Raw genomic sequence first — 14,808 nt, forward strand, 5'->3', positions numbered from 1 at the left:
CAACATCCCCTAACCCCCCCCTTCCCTTCTATATGGGTTTCCCCTCCCCATCCTCCCCCCATTACCACCCTCCCCCAAACAATCACGTTCACTAGGTGTTCAGCAGTTATTAAAAGTCTTCCAACCGAAAAGAGCCCAGGACCAGATGGGTTTTGTGCTGAATTCTATCAGACCTTCATAGGAAACCTAATATCAATTTTCTCCAAAGTATTCCACAAAATAGAAACAGAAGCAACATTACCTAATGCATTCTTTGAAGCCAGAATTACATTTATACCTAAACCACACAAAGACCCAACAAAGAAAGAGAACTTCAGACCAGTTTCCCTTATGAATATCAGTGCAAAAATACTCAATAAGATTCTTGCAAATCTAAGAACACATCAAATCAATCATCCATCATGATCCAGTCGGCTTCATTCCATGGATGCAGGGATGTTCAATATACAAAAGTCCATCAATGTAATCCACTATATAGACAAACTCAAAGGAAATAAAAAATACATGATGATCTCATTAGATGCTGAGAAAGCTTTTGATAAAATTCAACACCCCATTGTGATAAAACTCTTGGAAAAATCAGGAATTCAAGGACCATACCTTAACATAGAAAAAGCAATATACATCAAACCAGTAGCCAACATCAAGCTAAGTGGAGAGAAACTTGAACCAATCTCACTAAAATCAGGGACTAGACAAGGCCCACTATCTCTCTCTCTCTACCTATTCTATATAGTACTCAAAGTCCTAACCAGAGCAATTAGACAACAGAAAGAGATCAAAGTGATACAAATTTGAAAGGAAAAAGCCAAAATATCACTATTTGCATATGATACTATGGTATACTTAATTGAGTCCAAAAATTCCACCAGAGAATTCCTAGAGCTGATAAACAACTTCAGCAAGTGACTGGATATAAAATTAACTCAAACAAATTAGTATCCTTTCCTCAAAGGATAAACAGGCTGAGAACAAAAGGGGAAATGACACCCTTCGCAATAGTCACAAATAATATAAATTTTAAATAATATAAAATACATTGGTGTAATGCTAATCAAGCAAGTAAAAAATCTGTATGACAAGAACTTCAAGTCTCTGAAGAAAGAAATCAAAGAAAATATCAGAAGATTGAAAGACCTTCTATGCTCATGGATTGGCAGAATTAATATAGAAAAAATGGCTATTTTGCCAAAAGCAATCTACCAATTAAATGCAATCCCCATCAAAATCCCAAATCAATTCTTCATAGAGTTAGAAAGAACAATTTTCAAATTCATTTGGAATAACAGTAAACCCTGGATAGTGAAAACTATCTTCAACAATAAAAGTACTTCTGGGGGAATAACCATCACTAACCTCCAGGTGTATTATAGAGCAATCGTGGTAAAACTATATGGTTTTGGTACAGACACACACAGGTAGATCAATGGAATAGAATTGAAGACCCAGAAATAAACCCACATACTTATGGTCACTTGATATTTAACAAAGGAGCTAAAACCATCAAGTGGAAAGATGACAGCATTTTCAACAAGTGGTGTGGTTCAACTGGAGCTCAGAATGTAGAACAATGCAAATCAAGCTATTCTTATTGTCTTGTACAAAGGTCAAGTCTAAGTGTGTTGTGGTCTTCCACATAAAACCTGGTAGCTAAAACTAGTAGAAGAGAGAATGGATAAGAGCCTTGAGCATATAGGTACAGGGAATAATTTCCTGAACATTACACCAGTGGCCTATGCTCTAAGATCAAGAATTGACAAATGGGACCTCATAAAATTGCAAAGCTTCTGTAAGACAAAAGACACTATCAATAGGACAAAACAGCAACCAACAGATTTGGAAAAGATCTTTATGAATTCTACATCTGATAGATGACTAATATCCAATATGTGCAAAGAAATCAAGAAGTTAGACTCCAGAGAATCAAATAACCCTATTTAAGAATGGGCTACAGAGCTAAACAAAGAATTCTCAACTGAGGAATATTGAATGGCTGAGAAACACCTATAGAAATGTTTAGTATCCTTAGTCATCAGGGAAATGCAAATAAAAACATCTCTGAGATTCTACTTCACACCAGTGCAAATGGCTCCAATCAAAAACTCAGGTGACAGTAAATGCTTGCGAGGATGTGGAGTAAGAAGAAACTCCTCCATTTTTTGTGGGATTGCAAGCTGCTACAACCATTCTGGAAATCAGTCTCGTGGTTCCTCAGATAATTGGACAAAGTACTACCTGAAGACCCAGCTCTACCACTCCTGTGCATATACCCAAAAGATGCTCCAACATATAACAAGGACACATCCTTCACTGTTTACATAGCAGCTCTATGTATTATAGCTAGAAACTTGAAAGAACCCAGATGTTCTTCAACAGAGGAATGGATTCAAAGCATGTGGTACATTTACACAATGGAGTGCTACTGTAATATTAAGAACAGTGCCTTCATGAAATTTTTAGGCAAATCGATGGAACTTGAAAATATCTTCCTGAGTCCTCACTCATAAACCCAATCATAAAAAACACCTATGATATTCACTCACTGATAATTGGATATTAGCCCAAAAATTGGAATACCAAAGATACAATCCACAAACCCCATGAAGCTCAAAACTAAGGAGGACCAAAGTGTGAATGTTTCAGATCTCCTAGAAGGGGGAACAAAAATACAGGAGGAGATATGGAGATGTGTGGAGCAAAGACTGAAGGAAACAAGATCCAGAGACTGCCCTACTTGCAAGATCCATCCCATATACAGCACCAAACCCAGGCAATATTGTGGATGTCAAGAAGTGCATGCTGACAAGAGCCTGGCATAGTTGTGTCCTGAGAGGCTCTGCCAGAGCTTGATAAAAACAGAGGGGGATGCTAGCATCTAACCTTTGAACTGAGAACGTGGTCCCCAATGGAGAGGTTAGAGGAAGGACTAAAGTAAGTGAAGGGGTTTTCAACCTCACAGGATAAACACAATATCAACCAAACAGAACCCCCAGAGCTCTTACTGTCTAAACCACCATCCCAAGAGAACACAGGGATGGACCTATGACTCCATCTGCATATGTCATAAAAGATGGGCTTGTCAGCCATCAATGGGAAAAGAGGCCCTTGGTCCTGCCAAGGCTAGATGTCCCAGTGTATGGGAATGTCCCAGTATGAGGGAGGTGGGAGGGAGGGAGTGTGTGCATTAGTGAGCACTCTCATAGAAGCAGGAGGAGGGGTGCGGGATATTGGGTTTCTGGAGGGGAAACCAGCAAAGGTGATACCATTTAAAATGTAATTTAAAAATGGAATAAAAGAAAAAAGAAAAATTAAGAACAAAAATATAATCTTGATATCCTAGAATATAAATCTAGATTTGCAGATTTTTTCACTTATTCAAAAAGAAATTCAACACAATGAAAGTCAAGAGAAATGAATTTATTTTTAACATTTTTACAGAAACGTAAAATTTTTCTTTCTTTAAATATTATTCATGATAAATATATAATTGAATGCTGTAAAACAATATACTAATTATATTCTTTGCATTTGGATTGCTCCTTTTGAAGGAAAAAGAATGAAGAAATGATTCAGAACAATAGAAATTTAACATCAAATAAGCAGAAAACACTACGTACTAGGAATATAAGATGTTAGTAAAATTTTGCTAACTGAAAAAAAAAATGTTTAAACTAGAAACCAGGTAGTTCGTCAACCAGATTGACTTAGTGATTGTGAGGGATAGATAAATGCAAGACAAGCAAGACTGGTGGTAATTTTCACATATGAACAAAGAAGGTGTAGGAAATGAGGATGAATGGAGTATGTTTGGTGTCTGATGCTGGGTAGGAAGGAGTCAGTATCCAAGATAGAGGAAAAGAAGGATGCTTAGAATTTATAAGAGTTGCTCCCTCTGGAAAGGGGATACAATTTAAAATGTAAATGAATAAAATGATTAATTAAAACAAAACAATAACAGAAATGAACTGCCCCATCTTCAGCAGATTGTGTATGGAGGGGGATCCAGCAGGCACACAAGGGAAAATGAAGCAAGTGAAGGAGCTGGTCATCAATTAGCACATGTGTTCACTTTCCTTTATATTTATTGCAGAAGTCTTGACTTTTGCAACAAAAAGTTGAAATTTTTAGATGAAAATAACTCTCTTCTGAAGCCTTACAAGATTTAGAACACTCCAGCATAGTGTGGTTGTAGAGAAACCCACCTGGAAAAGAACATTGATATTTAATGTAAGAAAATAATATTTGAAATTCAGTGTATGAGAGTCTTTGGTATCCACACAAGCCTGCTCTTCCACAGGAAACACCACTTCCTTGAAAGACTCCCTTGTGGATTCCATATTAGCATTACCTCTTGCATTGAAAAGATAGATGTCCCTGGTTCTGCATGCACCGCCGTCCTCCATGGTGCATTTACCTTCACTTTCTACACACTTGCCATTCACAAACATGTGGCAGGACATGCATATTCTTTCTTGGGCTAGAAAAAAGAGATAAAATGAGCGATTCCAGGGTTGATTGAGCTAGGACCAACAAGGGTAAGAACAGTTAAGAAATAAGGCATGGCAGCAGCTCTCTGCTCCCAAACCCCGTGGGAGAGAGACCTCACCGCCTGATCAAGTGGGCACTCCTGAGGCTGCAGAGCGGAGGAGACCACCAACACTGCCCACCCCTGCCCACATCCCTGGCCCAAGAGGCAACTGTATAAGGCCTCTGGGTTCCCGTAGGGGAGGGCCCGGGAGCGGCAGGACCCCTGCGCCTGAGACACTGCCGGAACCTGAAGGAAACAGACCGGATAAACAGTTCTCTGCAACCAAATCCCGTGGGAGGGAGAGCTGAACCTTCAGAGAGGCGGACACGCCTGGGAAACCAGAAGAGACTGCACTCTGTGCACATCCAGGCGCCAGAGGAAAACACCAAACGTCATCTGAAACCCTGGTGCACGGAGGCTCCCGGAAGGAGCGGCACAGATCTTCCCGGTTGCTGCCACAGCGGAGAGGACTTAGGCAGTACCCCACGAGCAAACTTGAGCCTTGGAACCGCAGGTAGGACCAACTTTTCCCCTGCAAGAAACCTGCCTGGTGAACACAAGACACAGGCCCACAGGAACAGCTGAAGACCTGTAGAGAGGAAAAACTACACGCCCGAAAGCAGAACACTCTGTCCCCATAACTGGCTGAAAGAAAACAGGAAAACAGGTCTACAGCACTCCTGACACACAGGTTATAGGACAGTCTAGCCACTGTCAGAAATAGCAGAACAAAGTAACACTAGAGATAATCTGATGGCGAGAGGCAAGCGCAGGAACCCAAGCAACAGAAACCAAGACTACATGGCATCATCGGAGCCCAATTCTCCCACCAAAGCAAACACGGAATATCCAAACACACCAGAAAAGCAAGACCTAGTTTCAAAATCATATTTGATCATGATGCTGGAGGACTTCAAGAAAGACATAAAGAACTCCCTTAGAGAACAAGTAGAAGCCTACAGAGAGGAATCGCAAAAATCCCTGAAAGAATTCCAGGAAAACACAATCAAACAGTTGAAGGAATTAAAAATGGAAATAGAAGCAATCAAGAAAGAACACATGGAAACAACCCTGGACATAGAAAATCAAAAGAAAAGACAAGGAGCTGTAGATACAAGCTTCACCAACAGAATTCAAGAGATGGAAGAGAGAATCTCGGGAGCAGAAGATTCCATAGAAATCATTGACTCAACTGTCAAAGATAATGTAAAGCGCAAAAAGCTACTGGTCCAAAACATACAGGAAATCCAGGACTCAATGAGAAGATCAAACCTAAGGATAATAGGTATAGAAGAGAGTGAAGACTCCCAGCTCAAAGGACCAGTAAATATCTTCAACAAAATCATAGAAGAAAACTTCCCTAACCTAAAAAAAGAGATACCCATAGGCATACAAGAAGCCTACAGAACTCCAAATAGATTGGACCAGAAAAGAAAAACCTCCCGTCACATAATTGTCAAAACACCAAACGCACAAAATAAAGAAAGAATATTAAAAGCAGTAAGGGAAAAAGGTCAAGTAACATATAAAGGCAGACCTATCAGAATCACACCAGACTTTTCGCCAGAAACTATGAAGGCCAGAAGATCCTGGACAGATGTCATACAGACCCTAAGAGAACACAAATGCCAGCCCAGGTTGCTGTATCCTGCAAAACTCTCAATTAACATAGATGGAGAAACCAAGATATTCCATGACAAAACCAAATTTACACAATATCTTTCTACAAGTCCAGCACTACAAAGGATAATAAAGGGTAAAGCCCAACATAAGGAGGCAAGCTATACCCTAGAAGCAAGAAACTAATCATCTTGGCAACAAAACAAAGAGAATGAAAGCACACAAACATAACCTCACTTCCAAATATGAATATAACGGGAAGCAATAATCACTATTCCTTAATATCTCTCAATATCAATGGCCTCAACTCCCCAATAAAAAGACATAGATTAACAAACTGGATACGCAACGAGGACCCTGCATTCTGCTGCCTACAGGAAACACACCTCAGAGACAAAGACAGACATTACCTCAGAGTGAAAGGCTGGAAAACAATTTTCCAAGCAAATGGTCAGAAGAAGCAAGCTGGAGTAGCCATTCTAATATCAAATAAAATCAATTTTCAACTAAAAGTCATCAAAAAAGATAAGGAAGGACACTTCATATTCATCAAAGGAAAAATCCACCAAGATGAACTCTCAATCCTAAATATCTATGCCCCAAATACAAGGGCACCTACATATGTAAAAGAAACCTTACTAAAGCTCAAAACACACATTGCACCTCACACAATAATAGTGGGAGATTTCAACACCCCACTCTCATCAATGGACAGATCATGGAAACAGAAATTAAACAGAGATGTAGACAGACTAAGAGAAGTCATGAGCCAAATGGACTTAACGGATATTTATAGAACATTCTATCCTAAAGCAAAAGGATATACCTTCTTCTCAGCTCCTCATGGTACTTTCTCCAAAATTGACCATATAATTGGTCAAAAAACGGGCCTCAACAGGTACAGAAAGATAGAAATAATCCCATGCGTGCTATCGGACCACCACGGCCTAAAACTGGTCTTCAATAACAATAAGGGAAGAATGCCCACATATACGTGGAAATTGAACAATGCTCTACTCAATGATAACCTGGTCAAGGAAGAAATAAAGAAAGAAATTAAAAACTTTTTAGAATTTAATGAAAATGAAGGTACAACATACCCAAACTTATGGGACACAATGAAAGCTGTGCTAAGAGGAAAACTCATAGCGCTGAGTGCCTGCAGAAAGAAACAGGAAAGAGCATATGTCAGCAGCTTGACAGCACACCTAAAAGCTCTAGAACAAAAAGAAGCAAATACACCCAGGAGGAGTAGAAGGCAGGAAATAATCAAACTCAGAGCTGAAATCAACCAAGTAGAAACAAAAAGGACCATAGAAAGAATCAACAGAACCAAAAGTTGGTTCTTTGAGAAAATCAACAAGATAGATAAACCCTTAGCCAGACTAACGAGAGGACACAGAGAGTGCGTCCAAATTAACAAAATCAGAAATGAAAAGGGAGACATAACAACAGATTCAGAGGAAATTCAAAAAATCATCAGATCTTACTATAAAAACCTATATTCAACAAAACTTGAAAATCTTCAAGAAATGGACAATTTCCTAGACAGATACCAGGTATCGAAGTTAAATCAGGAACAGATAAACCAGTTAAACAACCCCATAACTCCTAAGGAAATAGAAGCAGTCATTAAAGGTCTCCCAACCAAAAAGAGCCCAGGTCCAGACGGGTTTAGTGCAGAATTCTATCAAACCTTCATAGAAGACCTTATACCAATATTATCCAAACTATTCCACAAAATTGAAACAGATGGAGCCCTACCGAATTCCTTCTACGAAGCCACAATTACTCTTATACCTAAACCACACAAAGACCCAACAAAGAAAGAGAACTTCAGACCAATTTCCCTTATGAATATCGACGCAAAAATACTCAATAAAATTCTGGCAAACCGAATTCAAGAGCACATCAAAACAATCATCCACCATGATCAAGTAGGCTTCATCCCAGGCATGCAGGGATGGTTTAATATACGGAAAACCATCAACGTGATCCATTATATAAACAAACTGAAAGAACAGAACCACATGATCATTTCATTAGATGCTGAGAAAGCATTTGACAAAATTCAACACCCCTTCATGATAAAAGTCCTGGAAAGAATAGGTATTCAAGGCCCATACCTAAACATAGTAAAAGCCATATACAGCAAACCAGTTGCTAACATTAAACTAAATGGAGAGAAACTTGAAGCAATCCCACTAAAATCAGGGACTAGACAAGGCTACCCACTCTCTCCCTACTTATTCAATATAGTTCTTGAAGTTCTAGCCAGAGCAATCAGACAACAAAAGGAGATCAAGGGGATACAGATCGGAAAAGAAGAGGTCAAAATATCACTATTTGCAGACGACATGACAGTATATTTAAGTGATCCCAAAAGTTCCACCAGAGAACTACTAAAGCTGATAAACAACTTCAGCAAAGTGGCTGGGTATAAAATTAACTCAAATAAATCAGTTGCCTTCCTCTATACAAAAGAGAAACAAGCCGAGAAAGAAATTAGGGAAACGACACCCTTCATAATAGACCCAAATAATATAAAGTACCTCGGTGTGACTTTAACCAAGCAAGTAAAAGATCTGTACAATAAGAACTTCAAGACACTGAGGAAAGAAATTGAAGAAGACCTCAGAAGATGGAAAGATCTCCCATGCTCATGGATTGGCAGGATTAATATAGTAAAAATGGCCATTTTACCAAAAGCAATCTACAGATTCAATGCAATCCCCATCAAAATACCAATCCAATTCTTCAAAGAGTTAGACAGAACAATTTGCAAATTCATCTGGAATAACAAAAAACCCAGGATAGCTAAAGCTATCCTCAACAATAAGAGGACTTCAGGGGGAATCACTATCCCTGAACTCAAGCAGTATTACAGAGCAATAGTGATAAAAACTGCATGGTATTGGTACAGAGACAGACAGATAGACCAATGGAATAGAATTGAAGACCAAGAAATGAACCCACACACCTATGGTCACTTGATTTTTGACAAAGGAGCCAAAACCATCCAATGGAAAAAAGATAGCATTTTCAGCAAATGGTGCTGGTTCAACTGGAGGTCAACATGTAGAAGAATGCAGATCGATCCATGCTTATCACCCTGTACAAAGCTTAAGTCCAAGTGGATCAAGGACCTCCACATCAAACCAGACACACTCAAACTAATAGAAGAAAAACTAGGGAAGCATCTGGAACACATGGGTACTGGAAAAAATTTCCTGAACAAAACACCAATGGCTTATGCTCTAAGATCAAGTATCGACAAATGGGATCTCATAAAACTGCAAAGCTTCTGTAAGGCAAAGGACACTGTGGTTAGGACAAAACGGCAACCAACAGATTGGGAAAAGATCTTTACCAATCCTATAACAGATAGAGGCCTTATATCCAAAATATACAAAGAACTCAAGAAGTTAGACCGCAGGGAAACAAATAACCCTATTAAAAAATGGGGTTCAGAGCTGAACAAAGAATTCACAGCTGAGGAATGCCGAATGGCTGAGAAACACCTAAAGAAATGTTCAACATCTTTAGTCATAAGGGAAATGCAAATCAAAACAACCCTGAGATTTCACCTCACACCAGTGAGAATGGCTAAGATCAAAAACTCAGGTGACAGCAGATGCTGGCGAGGATGTGGAGAAAGAGGAACACTTCTCCATTGCTGGTGGGATTGCAGACTGGTAAAACCATTCTGGAAATCAGTCTGGAGGTTCCTCAGAAAATTGGACATTGAACTGCCTGAGGATCCAGCCATACCTCTCTTGGGCATATACCCAAAAGATGCCTCAACATATAAAAGAGACACGTGCTCCACTATGTTCATCGCAGCCTTATTTATAATAGCCAGAAACTGGAAAGAACCCCGATGCCCTTCAACCGAGGAATGGATACAGAAAATGTGGTACATCTACACAATGGAATATTACTCAGCTATGAAAAACAACGAGTTTATGAAATTCGTAGGCAAATGGTTGGAACTGGAAAATATCATCCTGAGTGAGCTAACCCACTCACAGAAAGACATACATGGTATGCACTCATTGATAAGTGGCTATTAGCCCAAATGCTTGAATTACCCTAGATCCCTAGAACAAAGGAAACTCAAGACGGATGATCAAAATGTGAATGCTTCACTCCTTCTTTAAATGAGGAAAAAGAATACCCTTGGCAGGGAAGGGAGAGGCAAAGATTAAAACAGAGACTGAAGGAACACCCATTCAGAGCCTGCCCCACAGGTGGCCCATACATATACAGCCACCCAATTAGACAAGATGGATGAAGCAAAGAAGTGCAGACCGACAGGAGCCGGATGTAGATCGCTCCTGAGAGACACAGCCAGAATACAGCAAATACAGAGGCGAATGCCAGCAGCAAACCACTGAACTGAGAATAGGTCCCCCGTTGAAGGAATCAGAGAAAGAACTGGAAGAGCTTGAAGGTGCTCGAGACCCCAAAAGTACAACAATGTCAAGCAACCAGAGCTTCCAGGGACTAAGCCACTACCTAAAGACTATACATGGACTGACCCTGGACTCTGTCCCCATAGGTAGCAATGAATATCCTAGTAAGAGCACCAGTGGAAGGGGAAGCCCTGGGTCCTGCTAAGACTGAACCCCCAGTGAACTAGACTATGCGGGGAGGGTGGCAATGGGGGGAGGTTTGGGAGGGGAACACCCACAAGGAAGGGGAGGGGGGAGGGTGATGTCTGTCCGGAAACCGGGAAAGGGAATAACACTTGAAATGTATATAAGAAATACTCAAGATAATAAAAAAAAAATAAAAAAAAAATAAAGGGTCCTGTCAGGTTACACAGACAGTGGTGTGGAACGTGGTGGCAGAAAGCTGCCTTAAGGTACAGCATGACTAGCAAATCCAGGGCAAGCAAAATGAGAGTCAGCACTGCAAAGAGCTCATGAGAAACAGCATTTAATGCCTAGTGTTTGATAAAGAGCATTTTCTACCTATTTCTACCTTCTGTAAGAGCATTCGGAGTCCAACTCTCCTGTTCCTCAGAGCCCGTGGCCAGGCTTCATTTGCCTCAGTCTTAGTTTTACCATTATGAGTTGATATTCTTCTGTCCTGCCCTCATGGACACTCCAATTTTGTGCTTATTTTGTGAGCCACAGTTGACATTGCATTCCTTTGGTGGTTTGTTAATGTTTGTTAATGTAAAGGGACGGACCATTGAGTCTCAGTAAAGAGGAATGACTCGGGTGCCCAGAGACATGCCTGCCTGCCTGTCTGTGGACAAAAATGATTATTGCTTTCCTTCCTGCATCAGCTGTGTTCTCTAGTTAACATTAATTCTGCTCATTTGGTGTAAAACAGCAAAGTGGGAAACACACCAAATTTGTCAGGCTAATAAACTTAAAAGGACAGTAAAAAAAAAAAAATAACAAGTATCAGCTTTTAGACTGAGAGCCTACTCCCTTTGTCCTGTATCAATAGGCAATAAATCAGGAGCCTAGTAACCCCAAAAGCAGTTGATTCAAGAAATCTTCTCTGGAAAAATATCTGGATATGCAAGGACTGTTGACATTTATGGAGCACAACAAAAGTCAGGAGGCTGAATTTTTGCTCTAACACAAAGTCCTGCCTTTACATAGTGATTCCATTCAATATTTAAAAAGGGAATTCAAGCAGAAATAAGCATCCAAGGATTACCAGTCACATGAAAAGGGCATCAAAAGTGAAGGGAAAAAAACAAAATAAATAGAAGAGAAGCAAGTCAAAGGAATAAGACCATTCAAAAAGTGAAAAGTGAGAAGGTGCCCAAGAAAATACAATATTCTTTCCCTGTCTCTGTCTCTCTCTTTTCTAGACAGGGTTTCTCTGTGTAGCCCTGACTGTCCTGGAACTCATTCTGTAAACCAGGCTGGCCTCAAACTCAGAGATCTGCCTGCCTCCTGGTTTATATTCATGCATCTATATTAAACAAAAGATGGGCAATTTTTATATAACTTAATTTATTGGTAATTTTCTGACTAGTTCTTTTCTGTATTGTTTTTGGTGGTAGGTAATGCACAAAAATGTAATTGACAGTGAAAATGTAAAGCCCTAAGTGAAGTTCCTCAGTTTTAAAATGACCATTCTAACTGCATAGAAATTCAGATATCCCAAAAGATGACTCAGCAGTTAAGGGCACTTGTTGCTCTTGCAGAGGACACATGTTTGGCTCTCAGCACCCACATGGTGGCTCACAACCATCTGTATCTCCAGTTCCAGGGAACGTACTACCCTTTTCTGACCTCTGTGGGTACCAGGCTTGTGTGTGTTATACATATGCACATGCAGGCAAAACGCTCATTTAATAAAATAAATATAAAATCACTGCTATAATTAGAGTTTGGGACTGGACTGGTCAAGTGTTTGAAAGACTGCCTTAATCTAGCTGTGAGATGATTTTATTTGTGAGTTCATGCCAATAAAGTGGTTTTATTAAAAATGAGTTAATTGGGAAATTTTCTAAAGAAATTAGGTTGTACTTGTTAACAGATCAAATACCCTGGTGACCAATGTCTATATTTAATTATCAGGGTGGCACTGCTTGGAGTATATAATATTTAGGCGCGTCGTTGCTTAAGGATGGTAGTCACAATCCACCCAGGAGCACATCAGCACAAGTCCTTGAAAAGGTCAGCACTATTAGCAGTTTTACTTTGGAGAGTAGCATCTAGGTAAAGTCTTACACCATGGCTAAACAGAAAGAAGACTTTCTGTTAATTCAGCTTCTAATTCTGAAGCAAAATTCTGTTCTCTCCTTGTACCTCGGGGATTGATATCAGGTTATCAGGCTTGACAGCATTGCCTTTATCCAGTGAGCCAGGTCTTAAATAATTTGACTTCCAAAATTGCATTTTTTTTCACCTCGATGGTTCTGCTTACAAGTAATAGAAATGTCATTATATTTTGTTGCTTATTTTGTATGGTTTAAACCCAAATGAAAAGCATATTGAGTAAAATGGGGCACTTGCTGCTTATATCCACTCTGCAAACTTTTGTATAATATTTGGATGGAATTGAGACATGCATGTGTACACATGTCATGGGTGCATAGGGTTTTAAATGTAACAGAATCCTCTTGAAATAATCGGTGTTTATAAAGTGATCATTTAAAAGACATTAGCATAAACAGATATTTAAATGGACCTTAACTTTGTTAGAATTAAGTTTCCTGAGTAGCCAAGGGCCTGACAAAATCAGCAGAAAATAAATTATCTTTATTTAAAAAAAAAAGAAATAAGGCATCACAACAAATAATTATGATAACCTAGGTCTAAAAATATCCTTAGATTTCTTTCATAGGACTTTACCACTATGCATTTCATTGATCCATGGATCTGAATTCCATTAATCATAAAAAAGCTTCTGTGCTTTTAATAGGTAAAATTGTGGTGTGTTAAATATTTCACATAAAAGCTGCTTTTACAAAAGGGACTCATTAGAGTTGGAGAGGCAGCTCAGTGCTTACAAGCAGTTACTGCTCCTACAGAGAACTTGACTTTGAGTCTTAGCACTCAGGTCAGGCAGCTCACAAATGCTTGTGACTCCAGATTCAGAGGATCCAAAGTCTTCAGGACTCTGGGGGCACCTGCACTCATGTGTATAACTGCACACAAACGTGCACATACACAACTTTAAAATGAATAAAAATACTAAAAATATGCTTTTTGCCTGCTGATATGAACAAGACTGGGGAAAGGCAATGTGACTGGGCAAATCAAATATACATCTCACATTTGAACAACATTGAAATTTAAATTTTTACTCCTTAAAACCTGTAAGCAACCCTGGCTCCAGCTGCATATGTAGCTGAAGATGGCCTTGGCAGGCATCAATGGAAGGAGAGGCCTTCAGTCCTGTGAAGGCTCCATGCCCCATTGTAGGTGAATGTCCAGGTGGGGAGTTGGGAAGGAGTAGGTGGGTGGTTGGGTGAGCACCCTCATAGAAGCAGGGTGAGCAAGGATTGGATAGGAGGTTTCTGGAGGGGAAACCAGAAAAGGGTATAACATTTGAAATGTAAATAAAGAAAATATCCAATAAAATAAAAGAAAAAGTAAAACCTATCCAAAATCCCATAGTACCAGTTCAGTTTGGTACTATTTGTTTGCTCAGGGCAAAAATCCTGACCTTAAACTCCCTCTGCTCCCAGCATATTACTATCCCAGTCATTCAAGCCACCATCTTAAGTTTACTGTCAGCTATGTGGAGCTCCTGACTTCACCCCTGTTTCAGCCTCTGAAGACTCATTCTCACCTTGGATCAACAGAAGAACAAAAGCTCCTAGCAGCAGGAGCAGGAGCAGGAGCTTGCCCATCTCAGTCTGAGTTTGCAGAAGACACAGCAGAGCACTGGCAGCAAGTACCTAGAATGGGTCAGGGTAGATGAGAGCAGACTGTAGACTCTTCTCTGAGCTGCTCCTGGGATGTGGGCAGGAGCTTCCTGACACACCTGTTCATGGGTGTTTTGCCAATATCCAGGCTCAGGAAAGTGTCTCATAGAACCAGCTCCCTCAGAGCTTCAAAGAGCACAGGATGTCCATGGATTGGTCTCACACTCCTTCATAGGCAAAGCTCTGTTGTTCACTTCTTTCTAATATTCCTAAGGTTGATCTCAGCAGGATGATGGTCATTCTCTGATTGGTA

The 14,808-nt window shown here is 39.9% G+C and overlaps 1 protein-coding gene across 1 annotated transcript; it reads right to left on the reverse strand.

Annotated features, from left to right (window-relative positions):
* Positions 1–4,065: 4,065 nt before the first annotated feature.
* Pate-f (prostate and testis expressed protein F) lies at positions 4,066–14,480 on the reverse strand. The gene is given in 3 exon segments (NM_001267780.1): positions 4,066–4,202; positions 4,349–4,477; positions 14,420–14,480. Coding segments are annotated over 3 exon segments (327 nt in total).
* Between the last annotated feature and the right edge of the window lie 328 nt (positions 14,481–14,808).

The sequence above is a fragment of the Rattus norvegicus genome, chromosome 8 (genome assembly GCF_036323735.1).
Source record: "Rattus norvegicus strain BN/NHsdMcwi chromosome 8, GRCr8, whole genome shotgun sequence".
NCBI lineage: Eukaryota > Metazoa > Chordata > Mammalia > Rodentia > Muridae > Rattus > Rattus norvegicus.